Below are 26,874 nucleotides of genomic sequence, written 5' to 3'. Positions count from 1 at the left end.
TTTCCCCTCACATTCCATTGTCCAGAACACAGTCATACCTGCACAGGAGACTGGGAAATGTAGTCTTTATTCTAGGAGGCATACCCAGTTGAAAAATCAAAGGTTCTATCATTATGTGAAAAGTAAAGAATGGATATTGAAGGAAAATTGGTGCTCTCTGCACATCTCTTATTTAGATATTTGTACAGAAATTCAAACTTGAAAATCATTCTACTGGGAATATGACAGGAATGACTAGCTGACATACCAACTATTCTGGGTTTTCATTTATAAAGGATTAGTTTACTTCCTTTGTTCATCCAAAAGCAATGAAATGCAAAACATTACCTGAATGAGTTCCACGCTATGTTTTATTAGTATAAAATCAAATTAAGATGATGTAGTACTCTGGTCTACCAGTTAGTTAGCTATTTAGACCTAGGTGAAAAAAAAATATTTTTAAGGAAAGAAGAAAAATGTTTTACTTATAATAAAATACTGATTAGTCTTGTCAATTTATCTGACCAAAACAAAAATAGTTCTTTAATTTTTATCAAATAAGTAAAAAGTCAATAATAATATTGTTACTTCTGAAAAAATTCATAAAACTGAAAGGCAGAGAAAAATTTCTCAAGCCATCAGTATATTTTTCTCCTTTATTAAGGGAGAAAAAAGGTCTTCATGATTCTGCTAAAAGACATCACCTAACAACGCAAGGGGTAGTCAGGGAATGTCTTAAATCTATATCCTATTGATGAATACCCTTTTGCTCTTCCTATGCAGGAAGACTATTTAAGGTCATGTTACACAGCAGCTACATGATCTGGTGCAACACAACTATAATCAGTTTGCTTCTGCCTGATGCAAAAGCTCTCAACTCCTAGTCAGTGTTATGTCCAAAGTTGTCCTTCATCTAATATATTAAAAACTACCCTCATGTGATCTTAGAGCATCAATCAAAGCTACAAAAAAGATGTATCTAAAGTTATTTTTGTTTGAAATACACATGGCCCAAGTTTCCATTTTCTGAAAAAGGCAGAACCCAAAAGTTACATATTATGAAAGCCACTTTAATTATTATTTAGATGACCCCAGATGTATGAGTGCCATTATTGTTGTATAGCTATGAAACAGATCATCATCTTTTACCTCATTACATTTCCTCAATATAAAGTTCCCAGTGACTATCCGATCACATCCAATTTCTCCATTTCCAAAGAAGCCGAATAAGGGAACACTAGGAAAAAACTTTCTAAATGCATCAGCCTCAACATTCCCCTTGGCTCTGTAGTACTGAAAGCCCCTGCCAACGCATGCAAACATGAAGCCAATGGTGTTATGCTCTGGAATGTTGGCCGCTTTGAGGCGCTGCATCGCAGCCTCAGCAGTCTTCTCATCACTGACGTCCTCGTTGAGGAGCACAGTGGCACTCTGGATTCGGTGTCCACTAAATGACAGTCCAACCACACCCGAGGCATCAATATCCAGAGGGTTCCTGGAAAATTTAGAAAAGTGGCAATATCTCATGAAACATTAAAATTTTTAAGTATAGAAGCAAAATCCTCCTGATTCACTGACGGGAGGCTGCTGCCTTTAGCAGCCTATGGTTAATCTGAGGCTCACCCTCATAGGTGAGTAAAATAGGGTCAAAAATCAAACTTAAAATTAATACATAAAAAATGCACAAGGCAGATCAAGAGAAGCCACCATTTTTTTCAGTCACAAATACAAAGGGGCAATGCACATCCATAACGATTTCTGAAACCCATATCCGGTTATTAGAAGGTACAGTTTCCTTACCTTTCTGACTTCCTTAAAAGGAATGTTATAATTTTATTAATATACACAAAGATATCCACTAAACGAAGCCTTCTGCTATTGTTTACATTAACATCTCTTCCCCCCCACTTCAGCTGTCAAATTCTGAAAGACGTATATTAAAAATATAATAATGGAGGGTGATTTTATTTTTTTAGAGATAGGGTTCTCTGTTAGCTAGGCTGAAGTGCAGTGGCACAATCATAGCTCACTGCAGCCTCAAACTTGTGGGATAAAGCAATCCTCCTGCCTGAGTCTCTCAAGTAGCTGGGGCTACAGATACATGCCACCACACCTGGCTAATTTGTAAACATTTTGTAGAGATAGGGTCTCACTATGTTGCTCAGACTGGTCTCAAACTCCTGGGCTCAAGCAATCCTCCGGCCTCAGCCTCCCAAAGTTCTGGGATTACAGGCATGAGCCACTGCACTCAGAGGATAATTTTAAAAACCTATTACCTCTAGAAGTTATAGCTTTATGTCTAGTCCACTAGAAAATATGATTATGTTATTTTTTTGTCTTGTTTATTGCTTTGAGTCTAGAGTTCAGCTTAATTTGATGGTAAAAACTCATGCTTTGTTTTTGTTTATATTTGCCTGTTTTTTTTTAAAAATGAAATATCTTATCCTTACAAAAGAAAATACAACATTGATAAAAGTTATAAAGCATAATATAGTGAAGATCCACTAGGGGATAAACAAGTATTGTATCATGCTTCCAACATCTGAATCTATAAAATGGGCAAGAGTCACTGGATTAGTGAGAAACTAAGACGCAAAAAGGTTACTAAAGTAATACGGCTAGCTAGTAGTAAAACAAGTTTGTGAGGGGCAAAATCCGTCTTCTGAAGTCCTCTGCTGCTCTTAAAACTTTATCACATTTCCTCTTTGGTACAGAATTGTTAATATACATTGTCAATCTTGCCTCAAAGAATTATACACCTTCCTTTTGGGGCACTGGGTCAGTTGGGTTATCTGGACTTTATTAAAATGGAGCCCTCATTTACTCAATGGTTTCTCTTAACCGCTGACAGAGTATGAGGACCACATTAAAATTAATGGGTCATGTGAAGAGTAATGATTGGGGTGGGGGGTGTTTCTCGTATTAGGTATAAAAAGTAGATGATATACAAATAGCTACACTAACAAGCTAGCGCCTCAGATGTTATAAGTCTGAGTGAGGTATCTGCATTTCAAAGGTAAACTGTATGTTGAATCACCATTGCCCTATCAGTACACAATTTAAGTTAATAGCAAAGACACAGGAAAAACTAGGCAAGAGGGGAAATAACTTAGATAGCCACCAAGAATTCAGTGTACGTATGCACAAAATCCAGTGTTTGATATCCTGCCTGGGATTCAACGTACTTGGCCTTCCTCTCTTCCTCCTCCCTGGCAGTCCAGGGACCTCAACTTTAGCTATTTTCCCAGATCTAGCTCATAGAGACTACCAGAAGAGAGACTATAACTAGGATGACTTACATTATTCTTATAGATACTGATCTGCAACAGTCTGTCCCCATGTCACCACTCTAGGATGCAAATATTAAACACAGTGGGAAACAAATAGTGTTTACAAGCATTGAGGGTGGGGTAGGGTCTGATTTTCCTGCTGGAAACAAATGATATTTATGTCCACCTAATTGTTTCAAACTCAAAATGATATGTATTTTCATTCAAGATGGAAAGGAAGTAATGGCTCCCAAGACAGAAGAGCAAATATTTTTATCTTTGAAAGCAAAAGCCTTAGTAACAAAAAAGATCCACAATTTTTAAGCTTGAAAAAGCCTTTCAAAAGATCTAATACAGAATTTCCAAAAACCAGTACGACTTGCAAGACATTCCGTGGAAAAAAGTTTTGTGACCAAACAGATTTGGGAACTGTCACAGGTAATGCTATTCTCCTTCCAGATTTCCACAGCACTGGGCATATTAGAAGCTCTGAGAAGTTTTGCCATAAAGATACACTCTAACCATGTGTTTCCTTTAAAGGAGGAAACTAGAAAGGAGGTGACACATTGAGGTCACACAGAGTACCACATCTGTCAAAGGAAAGATCAACAGGCAATGTCAAATTTTAAGGAGAATGTGACTCAAGGAAGTTCTTGAAGGACAATATATATAAAAATGTAATTATTCAACTGTAAGCAGAATTATGTTCAGTAAGCCCCTTAGCCAATGTCTACTACAAAATGGAATGAACTATTATCTTAATAATTCTTTAAACATGTTTTTTAAATTGTTAACCCCAAAGTGACAAAACCTGAGACCATTTCCCTTCATTCACAGACGAAATCAGAAGCACACAAGACATACTTTTCAGAAGTCAGTGATGACAGGTTGTCCACCTGGCCTCCAGCCAAGATGATATTCATATCACTGAAAGTGCTGACTACTTGCTGCAGATAATTACTGGCTCCCACCTTACAGCAATTATAACCAAAGACAAGGACCACACGAAGTTCAGGGTTATCTAAAAGACCTGCAGAGAAATGAAGAGCAACAGTTAAAGACAGCCTTAAAACAGAAATTATTTTATACATGCTGCAAAATTAAATGTTACTGACTTGCACTCCTCCTTAAGGGCAATTTAGTGGCTTAAGCTATCAAATTTTCCATTTTTTTATCTTATTTTATATCCTCTTCGATCTCTGTATCAAGTTTTCCATTTTTTACAAACATTATGCAAAATCTTAATTATTTTTTCTATTAAAAAAACTAAATGGCTATTTGTGTTAATAAATAATGCAATCAACACAAATAACGAAGCAGCTATGTACTGAGCAGCAACCCTTGGTAGACCAAGGTGCAAGCTGGCTCTCAGTAGGGAACAAAAAAAAAAAACACTGGTTTACACAGAGCTGTGCTAGCAGCAGTGAGAATTTACAGATTTTTTATTTTTTAAAGGAGAGAAAAGGCGCTAACCACTTATAGTGTGGTGAACAGTGCCCCCTGCCCATGCCAAAGGTATATCCACATCAAACCTCTGGAGCCTATACATGTGAGCTTATTTGGAAAAAGGATCTTTTTTAAATTAATTGTTTTTTTTTGGTAGAGATGGGGTCTCGCTATGTTAGTAAGGATCTTAAGATTAAATCATCTGGTCTATCCAGGTGGGCTCTAAATCCAATGACAGTGTCCTCATAATGAAAGATATACAAAGGAGAGACAGAGAAGAAAAGGCAGTGTGACCACAGAAGCAGAAACTGGAGCGGCAGGAAGAGAAAAAGAACAGACTCTCCCCTACAGCCTCCCAAGGTAGCACTACCCCTACTGCCATCTCAATTTCAGACTTCTGGCCTCCTGAACTGTGCAGAATAAATTTCTCGTTTTATGTCACCAAATTTAGGGTACTTTGTTACAGCAGCCTAAGAAACTACTACATCACTGAAATACAGGCTTTATTCACCTCCTCCACGGAAGCAGGTGAGAGTAAAGGCGAATTAGCCTTTGAAAGTTCCTTGCAAAGCAGGAAAATGTTCAATTCTGTGACACAGGAACTAAAAGCTGCTACCACTAGGAGGCGGCAGAGTGTAACAGAGACAGCCTACTTGCTCTGCCCACAGCTCCCAGGTTTCACTGGAGCCTCTGGCAGCTTGTTTATAGACTATCAATTTGATTTTTTTTTTAAGTTCAGGGATACATGTTCAGGTTTGTTCCACAGGCAAACGTGTGTCATGGGGGTTTGTTGTGCAGATTATTTCATCACCCAGGTAATAAGCCCATTCTCCATTAGTTATTTTTCCTGATCCTCTCCTTCCTCACACCCTCCACCCTCTGGTAGGCCCCAGTGTCTGTTGTGCCCCTCTTTGCGTCGATGTATTCTCATCATTTAGCTCCCACTTACAAATGAGAACATGCAGTATTTAGTTTTCTGTTTCTGTGTTAGTTTGCTAATGATAATGGCCTCCAGCTCCATTCATGTCCCTGCAAAGGACGTGATCTCATTCTTTTTTATGGCTGCATAGTATTCCATGGTGTATATGTACCACATTTTCTTTATCCAGTTTATCACTGATGGGCATTCAGGTTGATTCCATGTCTTTGCTACTGTGAATAGTGCTGCAATGAACATACATGTGCATGTGTCTTTATAACAGAATAATTTATATTCCTTTGAATATATACCCAGTAATAGGACTGCTGGGTCAAATGGTATTTCTGTCTTTAGGTCTTTGAGGAATCACCACACTATCTTCCACAATGGCTGAACTAATTTACACTCCCACCGACAGTGTATAAGTGTTCCTTTTTCTCCACAAACTTGCCAGCATCTGTTATTTTTTGACTTTTTAATAGCCATTCTGCCTAGTATGGGATACAATCTCATTGTGGTTTTGATTTGCATTTCTCTAATGATCAGTGATGTGGAGCTTTTTTTCCTATGATTTTTGGCCACATGTATGTCTTCTGCCAGCATTACCAAACAGGGGTGCTTTGGGGACAGGAAAATGAATCTAATACCTAACACACTTGTGTTTCCATTTGATTTGACCACATGACTTCCACCTTGACAAACCTAAGGTGGTTACCAGAAAGGAGAGTTACTTAAGGAAACAAAGGGTATGCAGATGCGTGAATGACCAATTACTAACACCAAATAATGACCTATTCTGGGAAACTGCCTCTGGTCCATTTCCAATCCTCTACACAGTAAATTACTGACTTGGACAGTAAAAAGAATATTACTTTCATGACATCATATACCCCAAACCATTGCTAAAGCGTCTTTTTTCCCTTATAGACTAGCCCACGAAATTTTGAGAGAATACATTTTCTTCTTTAGAACAAAGTTTCAGAGTTGGGAGAGGCCTGTGAGATCAAGTCTAGAGTTTTATTTTACAAACAAGGACTGCCAATGCCAGAGAAGTGACTACTACCCCAGGACAATATAATGACAGACTCTACATTAAAACCCACATCTCCTGACACTCAGGGCTTTAGCTTTTAGAAACCTCATGACTTCTAAATCTCAACCTTTCCTACTGTTTTCTAAGCTCTAGATGCTCTTTTACAATGTCCACTAAACATCCTACCTGAATATTCTAAAGGCAACCACTCCCATTCATTTAACAAACACATACCCAATGTAAAGGAAAATTTTTTAAAAATCTCAGGACCTCCAAACTCCTTATGCCAAAGGGAAAGTTTAGCCTAGAGGCTGAGTCAAGCGAAGCACCATCCTCTCTCCAAATTAATATTGCTACTTCACAACCCTGTGTCAGAGCATCATACATTAGCCAGACCTACCGCCTCACACCCCTCCCCACCACCAGGAAAGGCAAAAGGCTTTAGGCATCTCCAGATGACTGCTCCCACAAATCATTCATAAGGAAAATCTTTGCTGGCCTCAAAACCTTTAAGATGTACATCCTCCCATAACACAAGGACATGTCAATTGTAACTTTAGGTCTGTAATCTGTTCAATTCCACACTGATAATGTCCATTACAAGCTTATCTTCCCAGATGCTGCACAAAAACAAGAGATCAGTAATTCACCCACCTACTCTGAGACATCTGCATAAATGGTTCTTCCTTTCTTCAAAAGGTTCACCTTATCTTATGTAAAGTGTAGATTTACTGAGCACTAACTAAAGTCTCACAGGAATGTAACCATTCACCTCACGCCTATCCTTCCCCATCCTTCCTGCTCTCCTTTAAAAACATGTATTGAAAACCTCTTCAGAGTACACAGCCACTCGTTTGTGACTAGTGTTTTTCCCGGATACGCCCTCAACCTCTGGCTCAGTAAACCTCGAATGATTGAGATTCTTGCCTCAGTCACACATTCCAGTTAACACCATCTTCTCCAGTGGTGTTCTTTCAACATCTTCTCTAGTGGGTTGGTTCTCAGCTAATGGAACACTTCCCCCTCCTAATACACAACCCTAGAAAGTAGAATCACTTTCCCCTACCCCAACTTAAAGAACAAACCCACCTTAGCCAAGGCTGGCTGCCTGATAGAGCAGATGGCTCTGTATTTAACCAACAGACTACCTGGTGCTACCGGTAAATAACAGATGGAAGGTACACAACTCCAACTCCTTGACACTGAAAATTCAAAGGCCTAAAATATGAGGGAAGAATAAGGAGCAATGCCAAGTTTTCCTGAAAGGTTCTGGGTTCCCCCCAGTTCATAGGTAAAGGTTCATCAAGAACCCAATGTTCTGGGCTACCCGCCATAGAATCTGACTACAGATTTTATTCTAGAATTTTCCAAAAGTTGATACATTAGCAGGAGCTTACCACAGCCATTAAAAACAATTCCAGAAAAGTATTTATAAGGCACTTTAAACAGTGTAACCTCCTGGTGAACCTTTCAAGATGATAAGCTGGTTACAAAATGTAACCTTAGGTAACAGGATAAACTGACCTGCCATGTAGGATTGGCAACTATAATCAAGTTAACTACTGCAGTTGTCCACCAAGAGATGTCTTTGGTTTTGGAATAGTATGAAACTGTTCTTTCCAGTAATAATCTTGTTAGGTAAATTTAGCAAAGAATTACCCCATCCTCTTAGGAATTTTTCATCCACCAAGCCCCCACCCTCCTCCTTGGCTATAAATCCCCATTTGTGGTTGGTGCATTTGGAGTTGAGCCTGATCTCTCTCCCGTAGTGCAAAACCCCATCACAGTGGTCTCCCAAATAAAGTCTGCCTCATTGTCTTGAATAGATGTCAGCATCGCTTTTTTTTTTTTTTTAACACTAGCTTCCTGTCACTTCTGCTTTCTCAAGGGCTGGGCAACTTCGAAGGCAGAACAAGTTCAATCCCTTGAGCTTCAGCACTGATTCTCTCTGCTTCACATCTGGTACTGCCTATGACCCCTCAAGACTCTCTATGATGTCCTCAGATAATTTTAAAACTCTGTTCTTCTTCACACTTTTTTGGAATCTGACAAGTCATTAAAGTTCTATTTTTACCCCTCTTGGTGGCTGGCAGAATTCAAGACGAGTAGTTAAAGGATCAAAAAGCAGGGAGCAGAAAGAATCTGAACAATCTACAAGCTAGATCACCAGATCACCAATCTCACAACAAACACTAGTACAGAGCACTGTTCTAAGTACATTATAGAAATTAACTTATTTAATGCCTGTAACAACCTGTTACGTACTGTTTTACTCCTAAAAAGTCTGTGAGGATTCAATACTTCCAAAATTCACATTTAACATGCAAATTATATCCATATTACAGAAGCTAAATCAGACCAGACCAAAGTAAAATTAAATATACACCCCAGAACTGGCTGCCAGAAAGAACTGTGCCTACTGAGCTATGGAAAACACAGGACACTTCCAATCCTCTCCTTCAAAGAGCAAAGGCAACTGAATTCTTCAGAACTTCCTCTCTTGACCCTAAAATGTAAAAATCAATAGGAAAGCTTTTCTAATGGGACTCTCCGCAAATAAAACTGAAATCCAGAAAATCACTGTGCCCCAAAAGGCAATGTTACAGGTTTGTGCTTCACCTAGAAGAAAGTCAGAAGGATATTTGTAAAAGGAAAAGAGAGGGAGGATCCCAGGTGTGAGTCAACTGTTTGCTATATAACTAACCACCTCAAGCATTCTCAAAGGAGCAAAGAGGCTCTGGCTCTCAAGCTGAAGTCCATCTTGCCAACGCTCGGCAGTGCTAGGGCTGCTTTCTCAAGCTCTCCTGTCTGTGGTACAGACAGGTAGAGCTGCCAGGCACTGCTCTGAGTCTAGAGCCCCCTCCCTGGATTACATGAAGGTTTAGAGGAAGAAGTGCATGAGCACTGCCAGGGAGGGAAGCTTCTCTCCCCTCCTCTGTTGCAGCTGGGGCTTTCAGACTGTGCTTTGGTGGGCAAAGCGTTCCAAAGATGCCTCCAGTGTAGGTGGAGAATAAGCAACCTCAGTTCAAGGCCTAACATGCTCCCTTCACCCTTCAACCTAGAGGCTCTGCTTTTACCTGCTTTATTTTTATGTTGACATCCCATGGAAGACTATACAAATGAAGTGTTTAAAACAAAAGCTAAGAAATGGCTCAAGGAGATCCTTACTGAGTAGTCTCAATAAAGCCTTTGCATTAGCAGAAGGGAGGGATGTCAAAATAATATTACAGCAGTACCAACCCTGGACAATCAACATGCACTACTGAGCCTCCTCCCCGGCCCTCCTCCTCAAATCACTGAAGCCAGTCCCTTTTGCTTCAATCACCATTAATTACCTGATGATTCCCAAATTAATATCTTTCCTCTAGACCATTCTCTAGAGCTCCAGGCCAACATATCCAACTGTCTATAATCAATATCTCCATCTCAAATTCCAAACATGTCCAAAACAGAACTGATAATCTGATCCTCCAACCCGCACCTTCAAGTCTTCTTCACCTTAGTCAATGGTACTATACAGCTGCGCTGGCCACACACCCGCATGACATCGCTGTCACCTCCCTCATTCTCAACACCCAACATCTCATCAGTCACCACATCCTGTCCATTCAGCCCCAAACTTCATCTTGAATCCATTCACTTCTCTTCAACTCCACTCACCACTGCCCTGCTCCAAGCTGCCATCTCCTCTTTCCTTAACCACTACAACAGTCTGTGTCTCAAGCATCTACTTTTTAAAAAAAATTATTTTAACTGAAAAATTTTAAAGGCATATATTTATCATGTTCAACATGGTGTTTTGAAATATATTTACACTACTGAATGGCTAAATCAAGCTAATCCTGCATCCACTCTTGTACTCCAAAATGATCACCACATCATAGCAAGAGTGGTATTTTGAAAAGATTATCAAATTATGCCACTCCTGTGTTTAGAAACCTGGCTTCTTGCTGCACTTCCCTCAAATATTTTTGATCTGTGGTTAGCTGAATCCATGAATGCAGAACCCATGGATATGGAAGGCCAACTCTACCTAAAATTAGGACACAAGATAGCAAGTGAAAGAATGAAGATGGCCATTTTAAGCTGGGCAAAGCTTCAATTTCCAGAAGAAAATGATGCCTTGGAATAAGCCAAAACTGCTGACATCAAGCAGCTCAGGAAAGGACACCTATAAGAAAGCTTCACAGAGCACAATAATTCTGGGGTTGTTTTTCCTTCCAGTTTTCTCATTCCTATACTTGGCACTATAATGCAAATATGATCTAACAAATATAGCAATTTTATCACAAAAGGGTTTCTGCTGCTCAAGATTTTGGCTCTTATAAACTGACAAAACTAGGGTCCTAGCTTCAACCAGTGCCACATATCAGGGCCTCATCAAAGATTCCCAGGATGCTCAGGTGGACAGAGGACAGAGTACTGCCCAGGAAACAGTTATGTCACCTCTCTGGACAAAAAAGGCAGCACACAAAAGGTTTGGCCATATGACCTTTAGCAGCAGCACTGAATCAACAGCCAAAACAAGCCTCTCTAATGGGGTTTGATTTTTCCCAATTTCTTCTCCCAATCCCGCTCCTCCTGTCCCAGTGTTCCTATTTCTGGTCTCTGCACCACCATCACCCCTGTCTCCTAGGATCAAAACTCAAAAGTAATTACTGAGGCTTCCCTTCTCTTTCACATCTAATCATTTGTTCATTTCCTCCAATTCATTCCCTAGTCCTCATGCCCTAGTGTTATTTCTTGCCTGGACTCTAAAGTGGTCTCCCGCTTCCAGTGTCTCCCCACACAGGAGGGCCACATTCACCTCTGCTCGATGACATCTGAGTAACAGCTACCATTTACTGTGTACAGGAGCTAAGCCCAGACTCTTTAGCCTGGCCTGAATGCGCCCCACCCTTTGCTCCCATGACTTCCCTGCACATAACCTTTGCTTGCAAAATGATTACTATTTCTCCAACATGCTCTGGGATTTCCTGGCTCTGTGCCTGTGTTTCTGTGTTCCTTCAGCCAGTGATATTACTCATCCATATCTCTCATATGCTTCCCATCCTTCAAGGGCTTAAATACCACCTGCTTCTGGAAGCCTCCTTGATCCCTCCCACTGGCAGAACCCCTACAGCAATCTACCCATTCTGCTCTCATAGAACACCTCACATACTCACTTGGGTTATGATTATGCAGTCAAGCACCACATAACACTTTGGTCAAGGACAGCCAGGCGTGGTGACACGCACAGTAAGCATATGCAACAGTGGTGCCAGAAGATTAACAGAGCTACAAAATTCCTACTGCCTAATGTGTAGCACAACGCATTACTCAAATGTCTGTGGTGATGCTGTTGTAAACAAGCCTATTGCAGTGCCAGTCGTATAAAAGTATAGCACATACAATCATGTACAATGCATACTTGACAATGACAATGAATGACTATGTTACTGGCTTATGATTTACTATCCTATACTTTTAATTGTAATTTTAGAGGTTACCCCTCCTACTTATTCAAAAAAAAAAAAAGTTAACTGTAAAACAGCCTCAGGCAGGTCCTTCAGGAGGTATTCCAGAAGGAGGCACTGTTGTCATAGGAAATGACAGCTCCACATGTATTACTGCCCTGAAGACCTTCCAGTGGGACGAGATGTGGAGGTGGAAGACAGTGATATTATCTTGACTCTGTATAGGCCTAGGCTAATGTGTGTGACTGTGTTTTAGTTTTTAACAAAAAGCTTAAAAAGTTAAAAAAAAAAAAATTAAAGGTGGAGGAAAGCTTACAGAATAAGGATATAAATGGAAATTTTTTTTGTCTAGCTAAAGTTAATTTATTATTAAAGAACAATTTTATTTTATTTTATTTTATTTTTTTGAGATAGAGTCTCGCTGTCGCCCAGGCTGGAGTGCAGTGGTGTAATCTTGGCTTACTACAACCTCTGCCTCCCAGGTTTAAGCGATTCTCCTGCCTCAGCCTACAGTAGCTGGGACTACAGGCGCACACCACTATGCCCATTTAATTTTTGTATTTTTAGTAGAGATGGGGTTTCACCATGTTGACCAGGCTGGTCTCAAATTCCTGACCGCAAGGGATCCACCTACCTCGGACCTCCCAAACTGCTGGGATTACAGGCATGAGCCACTGTGCCCGGCCAAACAAAAATGTTTCAATTAATTTAATGTAGCCTAAGCATACAGTGTTTATAAACTATATAGTAGTATACAGGGCTAGGCCTTCACATTCACTCACCACTCACTGACTCACCCCACACCAACTTCTAGTCTTGCAAGTCCCATTCATGTTAAGTGCCCTATAGAGGTATACTGTCTTTCATACTATGTTTTTACTGTACCTTTTTAATGTTTAGATATGTTCAGATACACCAATACTTACCATTGTGTTACAACTGCCTACAGTATTCAGTACAGTAACATGCTGTCCATGTTTGTAGTCTAGGGGCAATAGGCAACACTGTATAGCCTACACATATAGTAGGCTGTAACATCTAGGTCTGTGTAAGTACTATGACATTCGCACAACAACAACATTGCCTAAAGATGCATTTCTCAGAACTCATCCCCGTCATTAAGCAACACATGACTGTATATGTATTCTTCATACCTTTTCTGGAATGTCACTGAGACAGAATCTACATCCAGTTATGACACCTTTAACATGCTGAATAAATTTTTATTTATTTATTTATTTTTGAGACAGGGTCTCACTCTGTCACCCAGGCTGCAGTAGAGTGGCGTGACTTCAGCTCACGGCAACCTCCGCCTCTTGGGCTCAAGCAATCCTCCCACCTCAGCCTCCTAAGTAGCTGGGACTACAGGTGCGTGCCACCATGCTTGGCTAGTTTTTTAGTTTTTTTGTAGAGGTGAGGTCTCACTATATTGTCCAGGCTGGTCTCGAACTCCTGGGCTCAAGCGATCCTCCCACCTCAGCTTCCCAAAGTACTGAAATTACAGGCATGAGCCACCATACCAGCCTGAATAAAATTAATGTAGGAGTTCTACGTTATGAGCCAATTGAATATAGATAGTCATCTCGTCAACATCAACACATTGATCATCTTCTTCCTTCCTTGTACTAAATTTGCTGCCATAAATCTTCCCAGAATCTGGGCTATGTTGCCCTGGACTGGCTTACTCCAAGGCCTTCAATGACACTTGATGCTTTTACAGGCAGACTGCCAGGCAACACACAAATGGTTCTCAAACCAACATGTCTGACCACAGTCATTCCTTTGAGTTTCAGACCTACTATTTGCTAACCACCTGACCAACTCTGAAAAAGACCTAGTTTGCTGAACTTTGTTAGCTCCAGCTAGCCTACCAATATCAAGTCTCATTATGTTACTACAAAATCACATAAGCTCAGCACATAGCCACATTTGCTCCTAAAATTCATTTTGCCTTTACACTTAACAATGGGTCAGTTTTAAAGGCACTATCTGACCTTTTCCCAAAGGAAGTTTGGCATCCTTAATTTAGAATAGCTTTAACATTTCTGCTAACTCTGCTATTTACATACCCTAAGAGCCTTAACTCTCTACTGCCATTAAAGTTCAGTTTCCTCATCAAAAATATTCCATAAAGAATTCTGTCTGGCAAAGCTGTGGTGAAGATTAGAAGTGCTGCGCAGCACAGTATCTGGCATACAGTACCTCCATAAACATTGGCCATCGTTAATTGTCAGTTCAAGCCCAGACACATGTATGCTCCTCTGGCATGTGGCTTCTGAATGAGCTAAGGACACTTAGAACTCTACTATTCCCCCCACAAACTACAAGGCCACACCGCAGATGAAGGGCCCATGTGACACATAGTAAAGCCTGCCTAGGGTGGAGGCCAACACTAGCATCTAGCTACAATCTACTGTTGCTAAGCGTTTTATGAAAGTCATTTCATTTAATCTTCACAATTCCGTGAATTCAATGTTAGTTATTTCCACTTTATAGATGAGGAAAATGGAGGTTTAGAAAAATTGAAAAACTTGCCCTAACTGGAGAGCCAGAAAGTAGCAGAACTAGAGTAGCTACAAGCCTGCAATCTTTTAAGGTTGACTACCTTCTATTTATTTTTTAACTGACAGATAAAATTGTATGTATTTATCAATGTATAACATGTTTTGAAGTATATATACATTGTGGAAGGGCTAAGTCTAATTCATATATGCATTATCTAACAGTTACCATTTTTGTAGTAAGAACACTTAACAGTCACTCTCTTAGCATTCTTCAAGAATATAGTATATGGGCCAGGCACGATGGCTCACACCTGTAATCCCAGCACTTTGGGAGGCCGAGGCAGGTGGATCACTTGAGGCCAGGAGTTTGAGACCACCCTGGCTAACATGGTAAAACCCCATCTCTAATAAAAAGACAAAAAAAATTAGCCAGGCATGGTGGTGCACACAGCATGTAGTCCCAGCTACTCGGGAGTCTGAGGCATGACAATCACTTGAACCCTTGAACCCAGGAAGTAGAAGTTGCAGTGAGCTGAGATCATGCCACCGCACTCCAGCCTGGGCAACAAAGTGAGACTCTGTCTCCAAAACAAACAAAAAAAAGAATATATGGTCACTGACTATAGTCTCCATGTTGTACAACAGACCTCAAGAACTTATTCCTCCAAAACGAATTTTGTATCTTTTGACCATCATCTCCCCAAAGCCCCTCCCAACCACCCCAGATCCTGGTGCCTGCCATTCAACTCTATATTTCTATGAGAGCAACATTTTTAGATTCCACACATGAGTGAGATCATGCACTATTTGTCTTTCTGGGCCTGGCTTATTTCACTTAACATCCTCCAGGTTCATCCATGCTGGTGCAAATGACAGGATGTCCTTTATGGCTGAAGAGTATTTCATTATGTATATATACCACATTTTCTTTATCCACCATCAGCTAATGGACACTTAGGTTAATTCCATATCCTAGCTATTGTGAACAGTGCTGCAATAAACATGGGAGTGCAGATATCTCTTCAACATACTGATTTCATTTCTAAGTCAGCATTCTTAATAGCTACACTACCCTGTGTCACACCAGAGCTGGCTGTTGAGACTTTCCACCATCTACTTTGACCTGACCACCCTCTTCCACATTATTACGAGGTTCCCGGCTGAGTCTTTGCTGCTAATGCCTCTTGTTCTGTGCTTCCCCTCCCATCCACCAATAACTTGCAAGTTTTTTTTTTTTTCCACATTGTCAGGGATAGTTGTAAAAACTAGTCTCAATGTGTATACCCCCTTTTTTTCCTCATCAGTAAAACAAATTTTACCTTTGCTGCTACACAATTTTTTACTCCTGCTGGTTTAAGTCCCATTTCAAATAACAGAGGTTTATCTCTACAGGCTGGCTGATCTATGCAAAAATGAGGTGTTACCACTGAATAGTTTTTATGCCAACAGTGATTTTTAATGAATGAAGTGAATTCAATCAGTCCATCTGCAGATGTAGATAAAAGGCTAAACGCTGCTTTCCTTGAGTAATTCGTTTGTTGTTTACTATATTAAGTTAAGCTTTCCTATCCAAGCTTAGACATTAAGCCAACCCTTTACCTCTTCAAATTCACTTCAGGGCTCCATCCACACTACCTGCAGGATGTTTCCCAGCATACCCCTTGCTTGATAGACTTGCCTTAACTCATACCTTTCCTAAGACTCATCAGGGTCACTCTACTTGTTCCCATCTTTCTAATTAGTTCACAAAGAACTAACCCGCGTCTTCTAAAAACTTCTAAAATGCTTGTTACTAGAATAAAAAAAAAAAGGTTAACAAAACAAAAATAGAGCAAAATGAAATAAACTATTAGAGCAAGAATTCCTTAAAATTCAGAATTAAATACAAACAAGTTTATCATCAACAGAGTATTTATGAAAAAATTTTCATCTCTGGTTCTCTTGGGCTTTAATGCAAGTAAAATAATTTAAAAAGTAAATCAATTCTACCAAACATGTATCACACTGGCCTCTGTGAATCACCTGTTTGAATTAGCCACATCTCCAGTGACAGGTGTACTTAATTCAGATTCTCCCAAAGGAACCTAATATCCACCAACTAGCCAGAATTAAAAAAGAAAACAAAATTAATCAATAAAATGAGCAGTTAATGATAAATAAAAGTAACTTACCTACTTCAGTGAGTTGATGTCTTTCTAATGTTAAATTCTTTGGATCCTTAATAAAATGAAAGGGTTGTATTTTTATTCCTTCGATTTGAGGGAATAATAAAGCAAAACCAGATTCTCCAATTTCTATTTCCTGAGGTCGATTGCTACCTGATCCCATTGGAGTCACTAGAGAAAAAGTTAAACAGTTTCACCAATAGAGTCAGTAAAAACTAGATAACAGTTTAGGTCACTAAGATAATCATCAAGCTAACAAGCCACTATCTGAGTAAAAGTTTTTCAGCTTTGACAGTTTTAGGGTGTAGTGTCATGATGTTTGCCATTTAACTTTCAAATGGTTCAGAAAGAAATTTTTTATAAGCAAAGTGAGAAAAAATAAATGTTGCGAAATTTTTTCAACTGCTAAACTAGATAAAGGGTATATGGGTATTTATCATGCTATTCTATTATTCTTTCAACTTCTCTATATTTTTCAAATTAAAAAGTTGGGGGGGTAGTAAATACACTTTCACAGCAATTCCAATTTTTAAAAGTTTACCCTAAAAATATTTGACAATTATATAAAGTATATATATACCCAAGTATTTTATCACATAATTTCAAATAGAAAATAAAAAGAAAAAACCTGAATGTCCCACACTGGTATTCAGATTAAAAGTTACATTGGTATCATAGAATATAGCCATTAAAATGATGACAAATATATATTTATAGACATGGAAATAGGTTTGTAATATGCTCTGAATTTTACAGGTAGATATTACAGATTGAACTGTGTCATTCCCTCCCTACTGCCTACCCCAAATTCATGTTTAAGCCCTAACCCCCCATGTGACTATATTTGGAGATAAGGCCTTTAAAGAGATAGTTAAGATTAAATGAGGTCACAAGGGTAGGACCCTAATCCAACAGGACTAGTGTCCTGAGAAGAGGAGGAAGAGACACCAGGCATGCTTATGTATGAAGAAAAGGCCACATGAGAACACAGTGAGAGAGCAGCTGTAAGTAAGCTTCAGAGAGACCATCCCCGATCTTGGACTTCTAGCCTCCCAAACTGTGAGAAAATAAGCTTCCATTGTTTATGTCACCCAGTCTGTGGTATTTTGTTATGGTAGCCCTAGTAGACTAACACAGTAGGTTACAAGTCTACAGAAAATTGTATTCTGGTTTTTTACATTTACATACATATATAAATAGAGGTTAACATCGTAAGAGTGGTTAACTCTGTGGTGCTTAAAGGTGCTTTTGCTTATCTGAATCTTCTAATTTTTTTTTTCTAAAAATAACTATTACTAGTATAAAAAAAGAAATAAACTTTTTTTTTTTTTTTTTTTTTTTTTTGGAGACAGAGTCTTACTGTCACCCAGGCTGGAGCGAAGTGGTGTAACCTCTGCCTCCCGGTTTCCAGCAATTCTCCTGCCTCAGCCTCCCGAGTAGCTGGAATTACAGGCATGAGCCACCATGCCCAGCTAATTTTAGCTTTTTTTTTTTTTTTTTTTGAGACAGAGTCTTGCTCTATCATCCAGGATGGAGTGCAATGGCGTGATCTCGGCTCACTGCAACCTCTGCCTCCCGGGCTCAAGCAATTCTCTCCTGCCTTAGCCTCCTGAGCAGCTGGGATTACAGGTGCCCGCCATCATGCCTGGCTAATTTTTGTATTTTTAGTACAGATGGGGTTTCACCACGTCGGCCAGGCTGCTCTTGAACTCCTGACCTCATGATCCACCCACCTCGGCCTCCCAAAGTGCCGGGACCACAGACGTGAGCCACTGCGCCTGGCCAATTTTTACATTTTTTAGTAGAAATGGGGTTTTGCCATGTTGGCCAGGCTGGTCTCCAACTCCTGACTTCAAGTGATCCGCCTGCCGCGGCCTCCTAAAGTGCTGGGATTACAGGTGTCAGCCACCACGCCAGGCCAAAAAGAAATAAACTCTTTTTTTAAAAAAAATGTTAGGCCCTTTAGAAACCAAAGCTAGAGCAACTGAACAAATAATATTCATTTGTAAACATGTGAAATTCTTTTTACCTCACTGTATAAGACTCAAATTCAGATCAAAAATCTTTCAGTGAAGATTAAAAATGACAATTCTCAGTAGAGTACTACTGAGTTGGAACAAAAAAACATAACAGCAGCCAGGTGCAGTGGCTCATGCCTGTAATCCCAGCACTTTGGGAGGCTGAGGCGGTGGATCACCTGAGGTCAGGAATTTGAGACCAGCCTGGCCAACATGGTGAAACCCGGTTTCTACTAAAAATACAAAAATTAGCCAGGTGTGGTGGTGGCGGGTGCCTGTGATCCCAGCTACTTGGGAGGCTGAGGCAGGAGAATTGCTTGAATCCAGGAGGCAGAAGTCGCAGTGAGTGGAGATCACGCCATTGCACTCCAACCTTGGCGACAAGAGTGAAACTCCATCTCAAAAACAATACATAAATGACAGCTAACATTTACTTACTGCTTTGTGTATCTCTATTGTAAATGCTTTACAAGTGTTAACTCATTTAATTCTCACAACCCTCCAAGGAAGGTACTACTGTCATCATCCCCACTTCCTTGACGAGGACAGTGAAGCCCCATGAAGTTAGGTAACTTGCTCAAAGTCATATAGATACTAAGCGGTACAGCCGGCATTCGAATCCAGGTATCTAACCATTGCACCATTACTGCCTCAACAGAATCTCTCCTCCCCCAATTAACTACAGAAAAGAATCAAAAATAATAAAAACCCGCAAAAATTCACCAGCAGCAATCAAGCATGGAAAGGGGCACAACCTCATGCTGTAAACGTTGAAGAGTGGTACCAAAGCAGAGAAACAGAAGTCTCCTAATAAGGCCCAGCTTTGCTCCTAATCCCAGCCCCATCTCACCCCTACCCACCAAACACAATACTGCTTGAACTGACAAAACTCTGAAAATGCCCACAGATACTTCCTAATTTGGAGGAAGGCAGAATGAGATCATTCCCCTCTTATGAATGACTACTGGATATGCATTATACAGGTAACCTTGAGATGAGAAGTATAATAACTTAAACATTAATATAAGGCAAATATAATGCCATAGTAAATATGACTGACTTTATTGTATTTTAGATGGACAGAAATAGAAATGTGGTTCTAAGCTAAAAATAACTCACCAATCCAAAGGACCCCACATTAATGCAAGGAAGAAATCATCGAGTTGCTAATTTATCTCACCTACAATTCCTGGGGTCACAATCCCAAGGACTTGGCATTGTTTGGGGAATAGCTTCTCAAGGGCAAGTGCTGTTTCCATACTAGTTCTTTTCCTTGCTGTAAAAATACAGTAGCAAAATGATTAAATATCATCCATTTAAAGTCAAATCTGAGAATGAAAAAGTAAAAAAGCAAATACTGGAAATATTTAAGTCATTTAACACGAGAATGCTCTAAATAAAGGTCTAAAAGCATTGATTAAAACAAACACTTTACCTGTTTTGGTCCTGGCTTTTAAATTATAAATCTGATCTTTTGCACCACTAGTCTGCCTTTCCCCTCTGTTCATATATTGCTTTTGCCCCAGTGATGTCAAATTTAGCAGTAACAGCTGAATTTTAGACTTGCTATTGTACCTTTCTGTTCAGCTGATATTGCAGTATAACTACTATTTGCATCAACAGTCACCTGGATCAAATTAGACAATGAGAATCCATTATCTAAGTCTAACTTGGGACCTGAGTGTGCGCATCTTGGATACCCATTCTGCCTTTTCCCTCAGCAAGCCAAAAACGCACCATTTCTCTACATAACTTTAGTAAATGGGACCTCATGTTCCAATACAGTAAAAGGCCTGAATAGCCAAGTCATACAACCTGTTTTAATAACAAAAAGTGCCTGGAGAATTAAAGCATCTCAAATTGAGAACAACACCTTTCTAACGAATTTGTTTCAATTGCACTACAAGGTTTAGAAATCAATCTGAAGCAGAAAGGGTTCCTCAAGGTTCAAAGATAGATATATTGATGCATACTACAGGTGGCAGTCCCAGAGCCTCAGAAAGTCAGTTAACTCTCAGGACAAGTATAATATTGAACTCCAAATGGAAGGCACATGATAAAAAAACAGAAGCAAAAGCTTTTCTTTTGATATTTACCTCTCTTATGGCCACGACACTCTTCCAGACTAATGAAAGTTTCTGAATCAGCCATGTAAAGAACTGTATGTGGTAAGATGCGAACATTCTGCAAAGAAAAAAAAAAAATTGGAATTGGATCCCATGAATCCATCAGTGCTTCTGCATAGTCCCTTAAAGTATCACCCAGTCCACAGTGCAATCAAATTAGAACTCAGGATTAAGAAACTCACTCAAAACCGCACAACTACATGGAAACTGAACAACCTGCTCCTGAATGACTACTGGGCAAATAACAAAATAAAGGCAGAAATAAAGAGGTTCTTTGAAACCAATGAGAACAAGGACACAACGTACCAGAATCTCTGGGACACAGCTAAAGCAGTGTTTAGAGGGAAATTTATAGCACTAAATGCACACAGGAGAAAGCAGGAAAGATCTAAAATTGACACCCTAACATCACAATTAAAAGAATTAGAGAAGCAAGAGCAAACAAATTCAAAAGCTAGCAGAAGGCAAGAAATAACTAAGATCAGACCAGAACTGAAGGAGATAGAGACAAGAAAAATCCTTCAAAAACTCAATGAATCCAGGAGCTGGTTTTTTGAAAAGATTAACAAAATAGACTGCTAGCCAGACTAACAAAAAAGAAAAGAGGAAAGAATCAAACACACACAATAAAAATGATAAAAGGGATATCACCACTGATCCCACAGAAATACAGACTACCATCAGAGAATACCATAAACACCTCTATGCAAATAAACTAGAAAATCTAGAAGAAATGGATAAATTCCTGGACACATACCCCCTTCCAACACTAAACCAGGAAGAAGTCAAATCCCTGAATAGACCAATAACAAGTTCTGAAATTGAGGCAGTAATTAATAGCCTACCAACCAAAAAAAGCCCAGGACCAGACGAATTCACAGCCAAATTCTACCAAAGGTACAAAGAGGAACTAATACCATTCCTTCTGAAACTATTCCAAACAATAGAAAAAGAGGGACTCGTCCCTAACTCATTTTATGAGGCCAGCATCATTCTGATACCAAAACCTGGCAGAGACACAATAAAAAAAGAAAATTTCAGGCCAATATCCCTGATGAATATCGATATGAACATCCTCAATAAAATACTGGCAGACCAAATCCAGCAGCACATCAAAAAGCTTATCTACCACAATCAAGTTGGCTTCACCCCTGGGATGCAAGGCTGGTTCAACATATGCAAATCAATACACGTCATATAAACATATACATCATATAAACAGAACCGATGACAAAAACCACGAGTATCTCAATAGATGCAGAAAAGGCCTTTGATAAAATTCAACACCCCTTCATGCTAAAAACTCTCAATAAACTAGGTATTGATGGAACGTATCTCAAAATAATAAGAGCTATTTATGACAAACCCATAGCCAGTATCATACTAGATGGGCAAAAGCTGGAAGCATTCTCTTTGAAAACTGGCACAAGACAAAGATGCCCTCTCTCACCATTCCTATTCAACATAGTATTGGAGGTTCTGGCCAGGCCAATCAAGCAAGAGAAAGAATAAAGTGTATTCAAATAGGAAGAGAGGAATTCAAATTGTCTCTGTTTGCAGATGACATGATTGTATATTTAGAAAACCCAGTCATCTCAGCCCAAAATCTCCTTAAGCTGATAAGCAACTTCAGCAAAGTCTCAGGATACAAAATCAATGTGCAGAAATCACAAGCATTTCTAAACACCAATAACAGACAAACAGAAAGCCAAATCATGAGTGAACTCCCATTCACAATTGCTACTAAGAGAATAAAATACCTAAGAATACAACTTACAAGGGATGTGAAGGACCTCTTCAAGGAGTACTACAAACCACTGCTCAAGGAAATAAGAGAGGACACAAACAAATGGAAAAACATTCCATGCTCATGGATAGGAAGAATCAATATCGTGAAAATGCCCATACTGCCCAAAGTAATTTAGAGATTCAATGCTATCCCCATCAAGCTACCACTGACTTTCTTCACAGAATGAGAAAAAACTACTTTAAATTTCATATGGAACCAATAAAGAGCCTGTATAGCCAGGACAATCCTAACCAAAAAGAAAAAAGCTGGAGGCATCATGCTGCCTGACTTCAAACTATACTACAAGGCTACAGTAACCAAAACAGCATGGTACTGGTACCAAAACAGATATACAGACCAATGGAACAGAACAGAGGGCTCAGAAATAACACCACACATCTACAACGATCTGATCTTTGACAACTCTGACAAAAACAAGCAATGGGAATATGATTCACTATTTAATAAATAGTGTTCAGAAAACTGGCTAGCCATATGCAGAAAACTAAAACTGGACCCCTTCCTTACACCTTATACAAAAATTAACTCAAGATGGATTAAAGACTTAAATGTAAGACCTAAAACCATAAAAACACTAGAAGAACATCTAGGCAATACCATTCAGGACATAGGCATGGGCAAAGACTTCATGACTAAAACACCAAAAGCAATGGCAACAAAAGCCAAAACTGACAAATAGGAGCTAATTAAACTAAAGAGCTTCTACACAGCAAAAGAAACTATCATCAGAGTGAACAGGCAACCTACCGAATGGGAGAAAATTTTTGCAACCTATCCATCTGACAAAGGGCTAATATCCAGAATCTACAAGGAACTTAAATAAATTTGAAGAAAAAAACAACCCCATCAAAAAGTGGGCGAGGGATATGAACAGACACTTCTCAAAAGAAGACATTTATGTGGCCAAAAAACATACGAAAAGAAGCTCATCATCACTAGTCATTAGAGAAATGCAAATCAAAACCAAAATGAGATACCATCTCATGCCAGTTAGAGTGGCGATCATTAAAAGGTCAGGAAACAACAGATGCTGGAGAGGATGTGGAGAAACAGGAACACTTTCACACTGTTTGTAGGAGTGCAAATTAGTTCAACCATTGTGGAAGACAGTGTGGTGATTCCTCAAGGATCTAGAAAGAGAAATACCATTTGGCCCAGCAATCCCATTACTGGGTATATACCCAAAGGATTATAAATCATTCTACTATAAAGACACATGCATATGCATGTTTACTGCAGCACTATTCACAATAGCAAAGACTTGAAACCAACTCAAATGCCCATCAGTGATAGACTGGATGAAGAAAATGTGGCACAGATACACCATGGAACACTATGCAGCCATAAAAAAGGATGCACTCATGTCCTTTGCAGGGACATGGATGAAGCTGGAAACCATCATTTTCAGCAAACTAACACAGGAACAGAAAACCAAATGCCACATGTTCTCATTCATAAGTGGGAGTTGAACAATGAAAACACATGGACACAGGGAAGGGAACATCACACACCAGGGCCTGTCAGGGAGTGGGAGATTAGGGAAGGGATAGCATTAGGAGAAATACCTAATGTAGATGACGGGTTGATGGGTGCAGCAAACCACCATGGCACGTGTATACCTATGTAACAAACCTGCATGTTCTGCACATGTATCGCAGAAAAAAAAAAAAAAGTATCACCCCATCCAAACTGCTGGTACCCTACCTTCTTTCAGGTCAATGTTGGCATTCTGAGTCAATCTACTTCTCATTTACTTTTCACTCATGCTCTTTCATTTTCAGTTCATTTACTAAACACCTATAATTTCTTCATTCCAGCCCTCAAAAAGTTCATTTTCACAATGATAACTGAAGCTCTTAGAACAAAAACATCAAGTACCAGCAAAAGATGCACTTGCTTTATTTGAACAGGCATCACAGTATCAGAAAAATCTCAGCACTGGGGAAGGTATACAGGCTGTATCACTCCCTTTTCACTGCTTATCAAATCAAATACTCCAAGCCTCCATTTCCAGGCTTGCCAGCAAGGCTTCCTTCAGGGCCCCTTAGCTTACTATTAATATTATCCAGACACACCGACTTCCCCATATGTTCTATTGCTCTGTTCTTGTGGAACTTAAGACTGTTTCCCTCTAGAGACACCTTAAGTGCCACCTCCTCTCCAAAACCTTTTCCTAAACTCCCTCAGTACTCTGGACCTCAGATGCAACATCTCTTACCCCTAGTTAATCTTATTTGTCGCCTATCTCCCCTATGAGCTGGGCTTATTCAGACTCACCTGTTTTCAACTAAACTTTCCAATTGAAGACAAGCGGCAAAGCAGCTGAATTAAATGAAAAGTATGATATATTTTTCCAAGCTAGCTATTTTCAAATATTTTTTACTACCAGAATAAAATGAAGTACTTAGGATATAGCAAAGCCTCATTGTTAGTTAAATGGAAAAAAAAAGTTGGTCCATTATAATTTGAGGGAATGCCAAGATGTTTCAGAATACATTCTACATAGATAAACTAATGAAAGAGACAGATAGCATGATGGCCTGAGGGGCCCAGGGCTGCCCAAGACCTACGGATATAGTTTCCTTGGTCCACACAGCATTTTCAGAAAATGTAAACTGAATGCCAATGTTCAAAATTCCACCGAATTTTTACATAAAATGTGGATTTCCAGATTCTTTTTAAAAACTGGACATTTTGGCAACACTTAGACTACGTGCCTCTTAACTAAGGCTAAACGGAGGCAAGCCTTTCCAGACTGCCATGGTGCTACCACTCTGTTGAGCTACCTGACCCTCTTCAGCTACCTGCCTGAGCTTCGAGTCATCTGAATCTGTGATGCCTGGTATAGTGAGTAAAGGAGACAGAAAAAGAGATTTACGGGCAAGGCACAGTGGCTCACGCCTGTAATATCAGCACTTTGGGAGGCCACGGTGGGTGGATTGCCTGAGGCCAGGGTGAGACCAGCCTGGCCAACATGGTGAAACCCCATCTCTACTAAAAATACAAAAATTAACCGGGTATGGCTGCGTGCGCCTGTAGTCCCAACTACTCAGGAGGCTGAGGCAGGACAATCACTTGAACTAGGAAGGTGGAGGTTGCACTGAGCCAAGATCGGGCCACTGCAATCCAGCCTGGGCGACAGGCGAGACTCTGTCTCAAAAAAAAAAAAACAAAACAAAACAAAAAACAGATTTAGGTCTTAGTGGCAACTCTGCCACAAACCAGCAGAATAACCCTCAGCAAGTTTTTAGGCCTCAGGTTTCTTACTCCTGAACAAGTATTAAAAGTCTGGTCCTGAGAGTTTATGAGGCATCCACTGAAAAGCAACTGCTGAATTTTCCTTCCTAATTCACACTAGAAGTAGTGACATAACAGCCTCAATATGAAATGTTCTCAAAGCACAGTTAAGACAGCTGACACCACATTCCACTGTTCAAAGAAGTTACAAATGGCAAGCTGTTTTATAAAGCTTTTGGTGGACCTAAAAAAAATTTTTTTTTTTTTGAGACACAGTCTCACTCTTTATCACCCAGGCTGGAGTGAAGTGGTGCAATCTCAGCTCAAGCAAACTCCATCTCCCTGGTTCAAGCGATTCTGGTACCTCAGCTACCCAAGTAGCTGCGATTACAGGTTTGCACTAACATGCCCAGCCAACTTTTGTACTTTAATATTTTTATTTATATATTTGATATTTTTAAATATTTATATTTTTTTAGTGGAGACGGGGTTTCACCATGTTGGCCAGGCTGTTCTCTAACTCCTGACCTCAAGTGATTTGCCTGCCTCGGCTTTTCAAAGTGCTGGGATTATAGGCATGAGCCACCGTGCCTGGCGGACTTTAAAATATTTCTAATAGAAAAGTTAAATCAACTTTCTTTATGGCTATAAAAGTACCTATGTCCACTAGATAACTTGGAAAACACAAATAAACAGCACTATGATTTGGATAGAGTTTTCATGTTTGTCTCACTAGCAGTTTACTACAATGGAGGAACTCCTCTAAGGGCATTACTATAACTATGTGAACTTTAATAATGATACTAATAAAAGAATATTTAATAGACATCTATTGAGAACTTATGCTCCTGGTATTGTAAGTAATGTGTTATATGCATTACCTTTTCATTATTTAATCCTCACAACAACTCT

The 26,874-nt window shown here is 39.6% G+C and overlaps 1 protein-coding gene across 1 annotated transcript in view; it reads right to left on the bottom strand.

Annotated features, from left to right (window-relative positions):
• Nucleotides 1-49: 49 nt before the first annotated feature.
• FBXO22 (F-box protein 22) overlaps nt 50-26,874 on the bottom strand; it is a 30,270-nt gene continuing 3,445 nt past the window's right edge. The window contains exons 3-7 of the mRNA XM_003818968.5: nt 20,886-20,973; nt 19,970-20,065; nt 16,778-16,942; nt 4,113-4,278; nt 50-1,474 (exon numbers count right to left, since the gene is read on the bottom strand). Coding sequence (XP_003819016.1) covers nt 1,057-1,474; nt 4,113-4,278; nt 16,778-16,942; nt 19,970-20,065; nt 20,886-20,973 — 933 coding nt within the window. The 3' untranslated portion in view covers nt 50-1,056. The remainder of the gene's footprint in view (nt 1,475-4,112; nt 4,279-16,777; nt 16,943-19,969; nt 20,066-20,885; nt 20,974-26,874) is intronic.

The sequence above is a fragment of the Pan paniscus genome, chromosome 16 (genome assembly GCF_029289425.2).
Source record: "Pan paniscus chromosome 16, NHGRI_mPanPan1-v2.0_pri, whole genome shotgun sequence".
Taxonomy (NCBI): domain Eukaryota; kingdom Metazoa; phylum Chordata; class Mammalia; order Primates; family Hominidae; genus Pan; species Pan paniscus.
Note: the sequence above shows the minus strand (reverse complement) of the source record. Positions and strands in the feature narration are given on the sequence as shown.